Below are 16,841 nucleotides of genomic sequence, written 5' to 3'. Positions count from 1 at the left end.
CATGGATCTCCACTGTGTCAGAGCAACTGGAGAAATAGTTTTGTTACTTTGATCATACTGTTTCAATATCTTTAACTCTACCAATAAAGTACTGTCCTTTAGTGTAAAGGCTGTTTGCTGAAGGTTCAGTGTTTGTAATGCAATTAGCTAAGCAACATTTGTCCTCTGTCACTCAGTGGCACCTCTTTATAATAATCCAGGTTTAGCAGTCACCACTGCAGTCATTTTCTTCTACCTAGAGTGTAGGAGACCCTTCCAGATTGCAAAATGAAACATTAAGGTAGCATCTGGAACTCTTCATCTCTGAAAAGCCCAAGATAGAAAAGACCGAGTCAGTTTGCAGAAAAGGTACAGGTTTCTTTTAAGGATGTGTATTTCAAAGAATGACAATAAAGTGGTTTTTGTTTTGTTTTGTTTTGTTTTAATGGGCTCTTTCCTGAAGCAAGGTGAACAAGTACCAGTATATCTTTTGTTTTAAAAGCAGAAATGTTAAACTGAAACATTTAAAATATTGGTGACTGATCCATTACAATATCAGCATTTGGTGAAATTGAAATTCCCTAGGAAAATTTTATAATTTCATTTTCTGTGAGACTCAACTAGTAAGCAGATTTGGAATGAAACTGACCCCAGACACACATTCTCAACTGGTAAAGCAACTGAGTGACTGCAAGACAGAGGTCAATGGGTGGACTTGCAGCTGAATTCTTTACGGCCAGTGTTTAGTGCAAAATAAATTAATACTGTCAGACACTAAACAGAACAAAACAGCACCAATGAAAATGTTAACCAAAGACTTTTACAAACTACAGATTTGCTGCACGTTAAGTCAGCATAGCAAGAACAGGTCAGCGAGTTAGTGTCTCACAGCTTAACCGCCTCAGGTACTGTCATATCCCCCAGAAGTACATGCTGAGTTCACAGCACACATTGATAACTGTATTCCTCAGAGAAAAGACAATCTAGAAGAAATATCCAGGGTGATGTTGATTTCCTCTACTCAACCAAAAGCTGAATAACCAGTTACTCACTAATCAGCCCTAGGATGGCAAAACACTGACAGGAAGCCCCCATTCCAATATTTTATGGTTCTGTTCTCTCAAATTTTGACTTCAAATTCACAAGAAAAAACAAAACATTAAAAAGGGAGTGTCCTTACCTGAAGCTCTCTGTTGTAACCTATAATCAAAGTAGTAAGGAGAACTACATTTGTGAGATTTTAAAAATAGTACCATGATGTGGCTCTAAGGGGATAATTTAGATGCCACCTACCCAGAGATGTGATGTAAAACCAGAATGGATGCGAGCTTCTTTGTAGGTACATAATTACACTACTATTTTTCAGGGTTTTATCATTCATCTCTATTTGGTAATTACATAAAGAATGCAGAAAAATATAGTTTTGTAGCCTTTTAAAATGACGTAGACATAAAATATCGTGAGACACACTCTTTGTTGTACACCAATTTGAAGATGAATACAAAGAAATTTCATTGTTTAAACTGAAGCATACAATTTTAGCATTTTTTCATTAAATGTTTTCATGAATCTTAAGTTGTTATTTTTTAAGTAAGATTATTGAATGTGTAACAAAATGCCAGCTTCCATTGCTTTGACCATTTCAAACTACCATATGTTTACTAGACACCCATACAGTTCATATATGGTATATACATGCTAAGGGAATTAAAAATGAATTTGATGTGTCTTCTCATAGAATTAACAGTTCCCTAATTGGGGGTGGGGGTGTTGAGTAGCAGCACTAAGTAGGAGAAAGATAATGTTAATGACAACAGGAATCTTTGTGAGTGTGTGTGTGTGTGTGTGTGTGTGTGTGCGAGAGAGAGAGAGAGAGAGAGAGAGAGAGAGAGAGAGAGAGAGAGAGAGAGAGAGAGAGAGTGTTTGTGTGGGAGGAATGAATCTTTTGTGCTCAAGAGTCTGTAGGAAGCCAGACATAGACATCAAGTATATTTTTCAATTGTCTCCACTTTATTTTTTAAAAGAAGTGCCTCTCATTGGAACTGACACTGATTCATTTAAGACTGCTGACCAGTAATCCAGGAGAATCCTTTCCTCCACCTCCCAGGCACAGGGGTAGGCACAAACTACCATGTCAGGCTTATACAAAGGTGCTGGGGATCTGAACTCAGATTCCCAAGCCTTCTTAACAAGTACTTGGCCAACTTAGCCAAGCCTATATCACCAAGTCCTAACAAAATATTTTTTAATATGTTTAAGGAAAATCAAGTAAATATCAAAAATTAGTCCTAACTAGAGTTGGTGCATGATACAGAATAAACTGGATACAGAGTCCTGGTGGTATTTCAACCAATATTCAAGAGCATCCTAGCGATATAATTAAGGCAAGCAAAGAGTGGATGAAGCACAGTGAAGAGGGAATGACCATCTTTTCATGAAGATGTAACTTTCAGACTGATCTGCTTTTCTATTTCTAGAGGCTTTAAGGTCCATAAATCCACTAAATATTCCAATCTGGCTGCCAATCTTTTTTACAATTTCTTACAGAGGAAATTCATTATCTAATTAATACTAACTGTCTTCCAAGGTATTGGAATATCTGCCATGTTTACTTGCAACCAACTAGTAAATATATTTAGTAACTCACTACTATGAAAGGCTCAACCACGCAACAAATGATCCTTTGGCTTTCTTCACTGTTTCCAAGACAAGGTCTCTTGCTTTCTGAAGGATCTCAAGTATCCTAGCTACCCAAGCTCACTAGCAATCCATGAAACAGCTCCACATCATTCCTTAGCCTTTATGGAGTACCATCTCTTTTTATGACAAAGAGAATTGAGGCTGAGCAGAATTGAATGACTCCCATAAGCAACCAATACAAGAGGCGGTGGGCCTCTATTGACATGTCTCCTCTTCACTGTCACTCTAAAGTCCTCCTGGCATGCACCATTCTCTAACCTGAGAGCCAATGCATGTTGTGAGCTACTTCTGGTGTGTGACATTAACATATTTAATTCTGAATAATAATTTACATCTGTAGATAAAAATATATCTGTTAAAGAAAGTGAAAATTTTATAAGTTCATGAGATGGACAAATTGCTAGACTCATAAAAGTGACTGACAAAACTAATTTTACATTTGAAATCACTTCAGGAGCTACAAGGAAATAATGTTGCTTACCCTCGACTCCACCCTCCTCCCTCAAAAAAAAAAAAAAATAACCAAAAACACTAACATAAATATTCTAGAGGAGGGCTTATGAAAATGAGAGGTTTGTTGGAGTGGGTTCTTTCTCTTTTTCTTTCTTTTTTGTGTTATCCCTCTCTCACTCAGAGACAGAATTGCTACGCATTCTGGACTATTCTCAAACTTGGGATCACAACATGCATCATGATGGGAACTCTGTTGCTGACTGATGACTGTAATGTCAATACAAAAAAATAAATAAATAAAACCATTGAATTTTACAAAATTCAACTCAAACACACCTATGTGTTTCAAGGACCAGCCTTGACCTCTGGGTAGCAAAAAAAAAAAAAAAAAAAAAAAAAAAAAATGTCTTTCATTCCAAAAGAAGCAATACAAGATACAAATGTCAATGAATCTTTTTCTGTAACTTCAATTATGGACTGAACAAATGGAGGATATCAAGGAAGAAAAAAAGATCTAAGAGTAAAATTAGGTCCCAATAAGGGCATACAGGTCTTTACACATTTTCAACTTATGGGCAGGTAAATTGGGAATCATTATTTTCATATAGATAATCACAAATTCTATTATTCAGAATATGATATAGAACCAGCCACTTCTTAAAGGTAGATTTTTAACTCACTTTGATCATAGCACACTGGTCATTAATTCCTAATAACTGATCACTTTTGCACATAATTATATTAGCATTGAATCAGCATAATTATAAGCACTGCTTTCAGCAGACCACATGGGAAAAGGACCCTGAACCTTGCCTCAACAACTTTCTCTAATTTCTTTTTCCTTTCCCTCTGACCCCCTTTTTCTACCAGTTTCCATTCATCAAGGATAGTTTGTTCATGACAACAAAGGCAACTTTACCCACCCCACATAATACACACACCCTAATACCCTCTTAATTAACTCAAACCACCTCTTCATGTTTTACATAGCCATATACTGGTAGATCAAGGGAAATTTGATTTTCCAGATGATCAAGTAACAACCAGCCTAGCAGATAAGTTTATAAAGAATGCAGGTCTCACCACAGTCCAGATGCACAGGTAGGTGGTACATTATAGCGCCGAAGTAGGGGGCTAGCTGAGATATCGAGGCTCGTGGTGAATATGCAGATAGCAAAATTGGCCGAAGCACTTTGCCCTGCCAGGAAGTAAAGGATAGCTGCAGAGTTGATTGTTAAAAATATAGACAAATGTTTAACAACACGTATTTTGGTGCAAATGCCTGTGCGTTGCAATCACCCCTCTCAACAATTCCAACTCCCATGGAATCACATTGTGACAGTGGTTTGGTAATGTAATTTCAAGGAAATATTACAGACTTGTAAAACTGTGGGGTTGTATCCATTCTGATACACAAACTCTTGTCACACTTGAGAGGGGATTCCCTGTATATCCTTAAAATTCAGTAGTATAAAACCCTTTACCCATAGAATTTTTTATGTTGATGCTAAAACAGAATAACAGAATGAAAGATTTAAAAAAAAAAAGCATTGATTTGTTGTCTGTACTCATTAGGTAATACATTAACGATCAAAACAGAACAAAGAAGTTTTGTTATTAGGTTTTCCTAACAGTTTAATGTTTAAGTGTTATTGATAGAGATTGCACACCCCTATCTTAAAAACTCAAGAGATTCTGCACTTGCTCAGAATGGCCTGTTAATGGGACACTAGCTCCAATTGAAATCTATTTCTGAAGGGTTTGCTTTCTCAGCAGATATAAGTAAGTTTCTATTGATAATTGGTTGGTTTCAAAACATTTTTTTTAATTAAGGAACTTAGTAGTACTCATAGTGCACATAAAATATTCCTGAAGGCAAGACAATCTTTTCACATGTGGACATGTAAAATTCCAAAACAGCCCTTTATTTTTTTTTTTTCAGTTCAGTTTGTGGGACAAGGATTTGGCCATTTGGGGGTCCCAATGTCCACACATGGGTCTTAACAGTATCACCCTCCCCAATGCTTCCTGACTACCTGAGGAATATCAGTGAACTCTCTTTTGAAAAGACAGAATGAGATTCAGAGTGATGGCAAAGAATACAGTGGTGGGGGCCAGACCACAAGACCCACATCTTTTGTAAAGAGGATGTAAAATTGACTCCAGGTCTATGAGTAAAGAACAGAAAAGTCAGTTTTAACAGACATGCTGTAAAAAGTAAGCCTGGCTATTATTCTTAAAAAGTTACATATTGGGTATTATTCTTTAAAAATGAGTCAGTCATAAAATATCATTTTAAGTACTTAAAGTCATGAATACGTACCTCTGCTTTAATGTAATTTTTCATTTTCCAGGAAAAGATACATTCTCTAACTAACCCCGTTAACCTAATTACTCATAAAAATACCAAAAACATCTCTGACATCAATACCTTCATAAAGAAATGTATCCTCATGCGTGCACAAGCGGATATTCCATTTAGTTAGTCAAACCTCCAGTTCTTATTTTAAAAATTCCCTAAGATCCCTATAATATCTAGCATTGAAATTTACCACCTCTCCAAAAAAAAATCATTCAAAGTTTGCAAACAGTCAAGCTGCTCTTTCAATACCTCACTTCACCAGTCACACATTACTATTCAAAAGTATTAACTAGTAAGCATAAAAGGATAAAAATACCCTGTTTATTTAACTGTATTTGTTTCATCTTAAAACGGAGATTAAAATGAAAATGGCTTCAATATTAAGGCAATCTCTTTTTCTTTATCCTACTCAAAATAATTATCTGGTAAGATTAAGATCAGTGAATCATACCTAATTAAGATTTATAATTTAGCATCATTGAGGTATGTGATCTGAGAGAAAGTGTTTATTCTTAACTTCAATTTAAACAAGGAAAAGAGAAAAGAATGCAGTGGAAATAAAAAAAAAAACTACTGCAGTCAGAGTAGCCTACTATAATACCACATATTAAACAAGATTTGAGGCTTAATTATTTTTGAAGCACACATTTAATATGAACATGTAATAAGAGATAGAGATATAGAGATGAGCTTTAAAAAAAAAGGAAAATAAGCAGTCTCGGAAGTGTATTACAGAAACTGTAGACAAAGCACAGAACACTGAGAAATCTGAATTGGTGAGCACCAAAGTACAATATTCCACAATGTCCTTCGTCTAGAAGATCCCTAACGGGTGGGTTAAAATACTTCTTTTCAGCTTCCTTTCTTTAGAGTATATATCAATGGAGAGAACAACCCCTCATTGTTACTCGGAAGGAAGGCGTTTCTTCCCAGGACTCTATAGTATTACGACAAAGTCTCACAAGGCATTCAAAATAAGTTCCATTTTTCCCTTCCTCTAAAATATCTTTAAAGCCCCCTTCTCCACCCCTGTCTTGGGTTACATGAAAGAAGAGTGCCTTTTCCCCAGCTCTTTGATATCTTCTTCCTGGCAAGAGTGATCTGATATAAGAACTACCTTTTGAAAATAAATGGCCCAACTTCAAGTGTGCTCAAAGCCACACTTGCTGGCCATTCCATCATACCTCAGTCTTTATCTGAAATGCTGCTTGACTTCAAGATATAGTTTGGGGCATCTCAATATAAAACATCCTTTTATTGTGCAGTACAGTAGGAAACATGAATTCAATGTTTTTGTTTTGTTTTGTTTTCAGCCCACTTGCAAAGAATGGGCAAACCAATGTAGAAAAGTGGCTAAACCTAGTGACTACAGGTCAGAGGGAGAAAGGGTATGTCAAGGCAAGTGGAAAAAGTAACTTCACAATTTGAATGAGATTACCATAAACTGCAGGACTTAGGACTCCTGCTTGAAAGAGTTGTTGTCCCCTTTAACTTTCCTGTCACCACAGTTATGTAGCTACAATTCTACTTCCTCCTGTCAAAATACCAATACTGATACTAACATAATAAGGTAATTATTTTTGTGTTTGTCCTTCTTCCCTGACTGTCACTAGATGAGCTGTGGTTTAATATTTTTAATGGTCAGGATTTTATATACATTTAGATATCTTTAGATTTCTTGACCTTAGGAAAGGGTAGAGGTGGTGCAAGGCAAGGAAAAACCATCCAGGCTCTTATTACAAATCTCTCTGCAATAATTCCTCCATGCTTGGGGAATATCCACTTAACCATGTACTACCTATGTACACATAATCAAAACCATCAAGATCCTGTGAGTACAAACAATCAAGAGATAGAACAAGAACAAGACAATATGAGATTAAAACAAATAGATCAGTTCCAGGGTAAAAACAGAAGGACCCAAAGGCCTATTATTTTATCTGTTCTCTTTAGCAACTCCCATTAGTACCCTTTTAGGCAGAGCCAAATCGAATAAATGGAATAGCCAGTCTCCATGTCGAAAACCAGTGATTTCCCCAAAGCTGTCCCTTAATACACTTTGTACACAGTAAAGCCAAGTGTAGCCTCATTGCCCTGTGACCTCAGCAGGCACAAGGACCCCAACATAAGAGCTTTGCACTTGCTGGAATGCTCTGTGGTGGCTGTCTTAAAAATTATGAATAATTTTAAAAGAATCTATCTCACGTGGTAATTGTGTGACGGCCCTTCTAAACAAGGAAAATGGTCCTAGCTGATGGCCACAGCATTTGTAAATGAATAAAAAACAAAGAATAATACAAAGTTTCCTGCAATGTACAGAAAGCCGTGACTATTCATAGCACTGCTTTACAAATCCAATTCCACTTGTTACTGTTTCCCTGCATAATATTTGCTCGGGAAGCAATTCGGGAAAGTACAGGTCATTCGTTCTCCGAGGAGTTAGAGTCACACATGCACAACATTCAACTGTCAATGATTTTTAAAGCATCAAGTTGATATAAGTCGAATTAGTTTATTCCAGAAAAACAAGAGGGGTTTCTGTGGGGAAAGTAAAATGCATGTTCTGTTCCCTCACCAGCAATATTTCTATAACCCACTGTGACAAATACATAAATCAATAGCAGAGACCAAAATCCATAGAAAATAAACTGAGGGAAGTATTTTCGACAATAGGATACTAAGGGGAAAAATTTATAAGTGTTTTAAAATTTGCATTTTACATCAAAAATCTTTATTTGTAAATGATATACTAGCAAATTACATGTCACTAATAACTTTCAATAACAGCTGTTCATTGTCTTATCATGAACCAAAATTTCCAAGATTATTTACTTTTATTTTTTTCTTTAAAAAGTCCCTTTTATTCCCCAAACAAAAATAAATGAGTTGGAGGGGGGGGGGAAAAAGAGGTTAAACTTGGGCCTCCGTATAATAAATCATGCATTCTACTTTAAAGCTGCATCAGTTTTAAAATATGATTAGAAGAAGAGATAGTGCAAATGATAAAATATGAGCAAGCACATCCATTTATCCATCAGTTGACATGAATCCACAAGAACTGAAATCCGCCTTTGGAGTGTCTCAGAGAAGGTCTTCACCAACAGTGAACCATATGCAACAAGAAACACAGTGTCAATATTCCAGCAAGAGGACCACAGGCAGATTTGTTGCATAAAATATGTAAATATTATTCACAGAGCTTGCCAGATGATATCTAGTGTTTTGATGGCTTCGGATCAGTTATCTTTTCTGCCCCCTCTATCCGAGTGACCACTAGTCAACAGGTTTCCAAGGGGCATGCCAGGGCTGGGCAGGTGTCTTCTCTGTGGTTTTAGCCTAAAGAACCTGGCATACCACCTGCTCTCGATTTGCTTTAAATCTACAAGTACCATCCATTTTCAGCATGCTTTGTCAACTCCTTATTTTCCCTTTTTATTCTATTCTTATTTTTCACTACATGACTTTTAGTAAACAACTTACAGTCATTTAAATGGTAACAGCAAAAAGAAGAATTAACAGTCAGCATTCTTGTCAGAGTCTATGCTTGACTTTTCTACCGGAACTTAAATGGAACAAAAAGGTAAATAAAAAAATTAAATAAGTTGAAGAAAAAAGGAGAGAAAAAAAAGACAGATAAAATTCCAACGGTGAAACTATTTACTGAAGATATCATTTATTTGAATTCTTTATTATTTGAATTCTTTATAAGAAAAAAAGTATATGCCTGTGTGTTCATAAGTTATCAATTTTTGGACTGCAGTCTTTCCAGTGGTACCTGAAGAAAAAGCTAAGTACAAATGACAAAAGAATATTAGCTTCTATATATCTCTATAGAAAGAATAGTCCAACATGTTTAATTGCATGCTCTTCTTATCTATTTGCTTATTCTAATTTATGGATAACTCAAACAACAGCTAATATAGTGATTAATAAAACCTTCTCCACAAGTAATGGCCAACATTTCCACAAATGTCTTCAACAATTTTTGTTACCAAAAATATATAAATCAAATTAAATTATTGGTAATTAAATGTATTATCTCCACAACAATGCCTGTGGCACTTTATAAAGTGCTATATGGAATTCAGGCAGGGGAGTAAGTCTATTGATCCTAGGTAAAAGCTGCAGGCATTCCTGTAAAAGAAAGGCTCTGAGAACAACTAGAAAGTTGCAAACAAAAAAGGCCTGCAATTGTTTCAAATACACTTAATAATTCTGCTGATTTGGGACGATTAAAACTGATTACTTAATTAGGCAATCATTAGGCTTCCAAAAACACTGACAGAAACAGGGAGTTCAGAGAGCCCACCTTCACTTGGAAATGGCAATCCTGAAACCCATTGCAAACTTTCAGCCTCTGCCTCTCTAGATAACCTGGGCAAGCTGGTGACATACAAAGCGTAACAGCCTGGAGCTCGGGGAACAAAACAATTTACCAGTAAGGAAATGATGCACTTCTTTCAGGAGGCTGAATTTCTATACTGTGTTAGAAGTAGCAGATAGTACCGCAGATTGTCTCTGTGGACTCCTCCAGAAGCTGCAGCTCTTCTGCTCTGCCCACATGCTTGTATTAGCTGGAGATAATTAATGAAATTTCTACTCTCTTGCATGTCTATCAGACGCACCAGTCTACAAAATGCTGGCCAAAGTTCCTCGCAGTAAAAACAGCAACAACGACAGGAAAGATTTTCTGCTAAATCTCAACTGCAGGAGTATTGAATATAACTTAAAAAAAGAAAGAAGAAAAGGAAGAAATTCTATTTGTACTCATAACAACAGTTAGATGCTGTTTCCAGAACCTCACAGATTCAGTGTGAGAAGAAAAATAAATTACTTTTTTAGTGTTTCTTGAAATAATTCCAAAAGACCCTATCTAAGAGAAAAGCAAAGGGAGTCTACTCACATGTACAGCTTCCAAACAAAAGTCTCACCCTCTTCCAGGAAAACAACAATGAGATTGTATTACCCTGCTATGATTCTTTCATTTCAGACATGATTAATTAGCAAGTATTACACTCCTCAAAACTCCCACCACACTCTTGCCTGCTCTTTTTAGAGTACATGAAAGAACAAGTGGCCACCAGTACTGGAAGGCAGGTATCCAAAAACTCTGCCTCAAAGAAATACTTTTTCTATCTTTGCTTACAAAAAAGAAAAATAAAAAGGAAACCTCTTTTAGCAGTCTTTACAAAATATTTTTGGGGAAAAAATAAAGCTGGGTCATAATTTTAACAATGTTTTTTAAATTTTGAATAATGCATGCACTGTATTCAGGAAAATGTGTCATGCTTAAGTGGCACCCCTATTTTCGAACTGAGACTCCAAAAGACTCTTAAGTCTGCATAGTTCATATTGATAATCAACCACATGCAAAATTAATAAACAATAGCAACAGTACATGCAAGCATGTTTGGGAACAGAGTTTAAAAGGAAATAAAAATGAGTGCTTTGCCAAACAAAAGTTAATGTCACAATTACAATGAAAACCACCAACGAGTAAAAGAATAAAGAGAAGAAAGAACTCAATATTTAAATGAATGAAAACTGCTGACTCTCAATATCTTCCCAAACTAAGTTTCCATACAAACAATCCCTTTTCAAAATGTCCATATTAATCAAGAAGCTGCTCATAAATGAAGGTGTTATAAATGTGTGGTTGAACAACCATCCATTGATAAAGCCTGAGATTTCCCCCTGAAGCTTTTACCAACTGTGATGGCTAGAAAACTTCACACATAGTGCGGTACTAACAAATAGATCTTGTTGGTTCCAGGAAACAATTTTTTAAAAATCTATATTGGTCAAAATATCTTGTTTTTTCTCCCCGTTGTATTAAATTTAGGATCAAAAGCATCAAAGGAGCTCCCACCTCAGACCTAACTTCCAGAGGATCAATGTGACAAGGCAGTCCCTGATAGATGTTTCTCTTGATAAACGACTTGTTCAAAAGAGACATTGTAGCTTTCATTTCCTGACCACAACACTCTTTTAATTTGCAACAGCAGAGCTGCTGAGTGTGGGCACTTGCCTACTTTGTAGCCTTTTAGGTTTGTGGCTCTGCTTCCTTTAGGCCACAGTTAGAGATAAACAAAATCTAAAAACTATCCAAGTGATAGAAAATAGAAGCCACTGGTGCCCATAAATGCATATATGTGTCTACTTTCTATACATCTATGCATATATATGTACACACACACACACTACCAGATTGCAATGAGTGATAACAAGACATCTGAACATCATTTGTACACCCGGCATTTAAACACAGAGAAATAAATTATCTGACTATTACTTAATAGTAAGCAAAGTGTAGTCTCAGAGCAATTTACATACTAAAATTTGCTGTTACAAGCCTTCAATGGTGTCGTTGCCTGTGTGTATTTTTACTTATTATTGCAATAATGAGTATTACTACTATCCAGAAACCATGTTTAAGTATCAATACGGTGAACAGTCAAACCATCCAATTTCTGCTCTCAGCACATTGTCCAAGCTCCGATTTAAAATTTATAAATGTAATATCCTCCTGATCACAGGCAGCAGCCCAATCTGCTCTGAATATATATTACAGCTTTAACATCACAGAGGGAAATCGCCCATCTGGCAATCCCATTCGCTCCAACAGCTCCAGGGGAAAAAAAGCTGTGCTCTCTCCTCCTTAAAACATTTCTCAGGGCAAATTATGTGCATCTAAAATAAACAGTCTTCTTATTGATCGATTCAAAGTCAACAAGTTCCAAATGCAAAATCCAATCAAATCCTTCCTATCCTGCAAGTGTGGTGTATGTTTAGTCCTATAGTCAGCAGAGCCCAGGCAGAAGTGCATGTCGCACTACCAGTGCTGTGCTGCAATCCCTTTCCTAGTATTCTCATTTGTGTTATGAGAAAGCACTGGCCAGGGCCATACTACAGATGCCTGGCAGCATTGCCCCGCTCTCATTTCTTTCTTTTATTTCTCTCCCTCCCTTACTTTTGAAGAGAAATCAATGGCATGGGGTAAATGTAACAACAACAACAACAAAAAAAAAAAAAACAGTTTAAAGTACACATATTCTTTGGTCATGCAAAGTACTTTAAAGCTTTTGTTGTTGCCCCCTTTTAGTCTTAGTTGAATATCACGAAGTATACACACAGTATAGCCATGAGAGCTATTGAAAATCCCTCTCACTCCATTTAACTGACTTTATTTTTTTTTCAAGAAAGAGGAGAGAGTGATTTCATATAAAGTCAATCCAATGCCTGATTATTTAATTCTGTCACAGGTTAAAAGTAAAAAAGCACTGACAGACAAGTGAAAGGCAAGAGGAGAAGAAAAAACTGCCACTGTTTCTTTTAAGACATTAAAGACTGGAGTAATAAAAAAATATGCACTTACGTATCTTATTTTCATTGAAAAGATACACCTTCACTCACTCATCCAAGTGGGGAGGCATAAGAAGAACCGATTAGATTACTCCATAAAGTGCAATCAAGAGAGCAGGCAGTCAAATTCCATTAATAGGTTGAGAGAAAAAGAAAAATTCCATCCTGTCCTGTACACACACACACACACACACACACACACACACACACACACACACATTAGTTAGCAATCTTTGCCCCACATCCAGCTGCCCCCCACCCAAAATCAACAACAACAACAAAAATCCCACCCTGAGTTAAACTAATTTACATACCATTTGACTTCAGCCCTATAGAAAGCATTGCCAGAAACATGCAACTTTAAAATTAGAGCTAAAACCATTGAAAGTATCCTGTCCGAAAGTAATGTATTAATCAAAACTAAAATACGAAAACAAGTGATAGCAAATGCAAAAAAAAGCATAGTGACAGATTAAAATAAACAGATATAGACATATTTAAAAAGAACTGTACATCGTGAACATCTGATTCCGAAAGAGTCTCCAACGGTTTTATCATACTATTTAATGTGTCTTCCCTATTTAAATGCAAAGGAAGTAAATTCCAAAACTGACATACCATAAACACTGGTGCTACTGATCATTTCTTGCTGGTAGCACAAAAAGCTGAATTGGATTTCTCACAAGCAGGAATTCCAAAGGTTGCTTTTCATTAAAGCCACTTTTCCTCTCAGCTATCAAATGTCACTGCCTTGAAACGTGGGCCCTTTCGTCAGGTATTCATTTAACCTACATGCATATAATTAAGGGGGAAAGCAACATCAACAAAAAGGGGATCTCAGATCACAGGAGAAGAAAGAGAGGAAAAAAAGCACATGACCAGGAATGCAAGTCCATGTCAATTTCACTCACTCCCATTGAAACTAACAAGAGCTCCGGGGAGGACGGTAATAGGATCAGTGGATTGTATATACCATTAAATTATACATCTTTCTCTCCCGTTCCTTGCCAACAATACGCCCACCACGCTGTACCCCCTCCCGGATGATGTGCTTACATTTTTCTGCAACCGATCCTCTGACATTTTTCTCGATCCCCCAGCCACGAGATTGTAATTTAACCTCAACTTTTTGTGTGTGTGCAAGATTCTTATTTACACTTCGTATTTACTTAGAAGTTAGTTCCCGAAGAAAGTCTAGCCCCACCCTATGGCTCCGCTTTCTTATTTTTTATTTTTTGAAGTAAAAAAAAATAGTAGTAAGTAAGCCCAATATCGCGAAAAGCGAGATTCTTGCAGTCACGAACTCTTAATCCCATACTATTGTTACAATGATTAAGCTGCAGAAATATGCATCATAATGTTTCAGGGCTACTTTGTACGGAGAAATTAGACAGCAGGTTGGCGTACAGAATAGAAACGAATGCAAATTAAATTTACTGTTTACGGCACAACTCAGAGACCTCTTCTCACTACAGGTCTTGGATCTATCTATATTCTTTAAAAATAAAACAAAAACAAAACATTTAAACAGATGGTAGAAAACTACGAAGCTCTCCTTACCTGGACGCGCGGAGCGAGCTCCCGATAGGTTAGCGTAGCATCGATCCGATGTGTTTGCTGATGAATGGAAGCTAGGGTTAAGTGAAGGTGCCTATGATTTGAAATCATTCCAAGTTTTTGAAGGGAAGACGGACTGCAGCCTCTGCCATGTTGGAATTTCAAACCCAAAACAGCTGCTTGGAAGGAGCCAGCATGCCAGAGGCTGAGCGCAGGCGCAGAGCGCCGCCGAGCCAAATTCAAATCACTTTCACACTAAGAGCCAAAGATCAGTTTTCAAAGGAGAGAGGGAGAAAGAGACGCAGGCGGCCGCGCGGCCAGGCGTCGGGAGGCAGTGGCGAGAGGCGGGCGTTGGAGCGCGGCGGTCCGGGAGCCCCGGGAGGGAGCGGCGGCGCGGGCCGGGGCTGCAGGGGGAGCGGAGGCGGGAGGCGGCGAGCGGCGCCCGGCGCGGGCAAGGAGGGCGCAATGGCCGGCCGCCGGGTCATGTTACACGGCCCGGGCCTCGGCGGCCGCCCAGCCTCACAACCGCGCTCTCGCGGCCCGGAGGGGGCCCCGGGGTCATGCCGGCCCTCGGGGACGCGGAGCTCGGCCCAGCCCGCGCGCGGGGAGCAACGCCCCCGGGAGAAGCGGGCCTGGGTGTCCACGCGCGATCGCGCGCCCCCGAAGGCCCCTCCCAGGCCCTCCGGCCACCGCCGCGACCGGGCCAGCCCTCCCCCTCTGTTGCGCGCACGGGACGGGACGCGGAGCCAGAACCACCCCCGCGCCCTGGTCCCGGAGGTCCCCCGCACCAGCCAGAAAATGACTTTATCTGCTAGGGAGAGGCAAGTTGGGGAGGCAGATCAGAGTGAACCCACTTCTCTGCAGCTGCCTCCCCGCGAATAAATAAAACCCTAAGTGTCTAGGTGTGCGGTCCCCTCTCGTGCTCCCCTGCTCCCCTCCCTACCTCCCCCAGGCGGCTCGGGCAGGGGAGAGCATCGCCCGGGGGGCCCTCGGTGCGGGCTGCTGGTGCTCAGGCAGAGACCTGGGGCTTTAGCTTTCCCAGCCCCCCGCTATGGAGCAATCTAGGGACCCAGGAGAAGGAAGAGAGTCGGGGCTTTGTGGTGCTGGGAGCTGAGGAAGAATGAAATGTGCAGTTGAGTGTGTGGCTCGCATCCCAGGGAGCAGTGCCGTGCTGATTGTCTGTGGCTGAGATAGCCTTTTGTTCGCAACATAAGGTTTAAGAAACACACACACGTTTTCTGGGGTCTCTTGTTAGATGTAAATGTGCTGCATCCAGACGCTTACTATGCAGTGTAAGCTCAGTTGGTTTACTAATCACCCCGCCCCACCCCCAAACAATCAGGATCATTTGAATGGGAACCTCATTCAGACTTCTAGGCTGAGAGGATTGCCTTCAACCTATTTCATCCTAGACTAGCCAACCATCCAACTGAGATAATAAAGCAAACAATAACATTTGATCATGATGTCTACGAGATAATGTGCCCGGCAAAGTTCTTAAGGAATTGTAATGAGAGAAAGAGAGAGTTGGGTAATAATTTCTCTTCATTTTCATTAAATATGACTTTAATAGATAAATGGTGAGTTTATACTTTGGCCTGGTGGACATCCAGTCCTCTATATTTCAACTAAACTAAGAATGAAAGAGGCAAATTATACATTCGACCAGGAAGCCATCTAGCTGAAAATGTTACCTTTGAAGGTTGGAGCTGAAAATGCACTTGTTTAGGGCGAATGCCCTTCCTAAGTGTCCTATTCGGCCAGCTATTCTGCCAGCTTCTCGCTGGGGCTTTACCAGACTGAATTGCTGGTCTCATAAAAGGCCAAACATATACTTAGAAATTAATTTCATTCTTCATTTGAGATTTTCTTGCATCTCAATAGATGCATTTATCACAATAAAAAAAATGGTTAAACCTGAACAGATGACAATTCGAAAGCAAAAAGAGTGGCCTGCAAAAAATAATATTTATAAGGAATGAAATTTCTATTTGGAGTTGATTTTGACCTTCCTAAAATTGGAAATATATCATAAAACTTTATTCTGAGGCAGAAGAGAACACTGAGATGTTACTTTACATTTTAGAAGACAAAATTTAAAAAGATACTAAGGAAAGTTGTTCATTGGCTTTTACCACAAAGAAATAAATGTAGGAAAGTATCTGTGGGTCGCTGTTGTAGAGCATGCAGGTAATTTTTTTGTAATCTTCAGATCACTCTTAATTTCATTTATTACCCATTTGTGGGGTGACATGCAGAAATCTCCTGTACATATATATAGATGCTTTGTGTGCCAGAAAGTCAGGACTGCTCTTTCCTTGTCTGCTGAAAACAAATTATCAATAAGAACTAAGAACTAATCAAACTTCAATACTAAATTCCTAGGACTGAAATTAGAGTTGCTGGTCTAGCTCAGAATACATACATA

At 38.5% G+C, this 16,841-nt stretch overlaps 1 protein-coding gene across 4 annotated transcripts in view; it reads right to left on the bottom strand.

Annotated features, from left to right (window-relative positions):
• The window catches only part of Fign (fidgetin, microtubule severing factor), a 123,417-nt gene extending 108,733 nt beyond the window's left edge, over positions 1-14,684 (bottom strand). The window contains exons 1-3 of one of the 4 annotated variants that reach the window (XM_027420311.2): positions 14,417-14,553; positions 13,475-13,644; positions 4,216-4,330 (exon numbers count right to left, since the gene is read on the bottom strand). In XM_027420311.2, coding sequence (XP_027276112.1) covers positions 4,216-4,330; positions 13,475-13,477 — 118 coding nt within the window. In that variant the 5' untranslated portion in view covers positions 13,478-13,644; positions 14,417-14,553. Of the gene's footprint in view, positions 1-4,215; positions 4,331-13,474; positions 13,645-14,416 lie in introns of all 4 variants that reach the window. The other 3 variants (XM_027420310.2, XM_027420312.2, XM_027420313.2) reach the window with 3 other exon arrangements.
• Positions 14,685-16,841: the final 2,157 nt, after the last annotated feature.

The sequence above is a fragment of the Cricetulus griseus genome, chromosome 6 (assembly GCF_003668045.3).
Source record: "Cricetulus griseus strain 17A/GY chromosome 6, alternate assembly CriGri-PICRH-1.0, whole genome shotgun sequence".
In the NCBI taxonomy this organism is placed as follows: Eukaryota; Metazoa; Chordata; class Mammalia; order Rodentia; family Cricetidae; genus Cricetulus; species Cricetulus griseus.
This window is presented reverse-complemented; position numbering and strand designations above follow the sequence as displayed.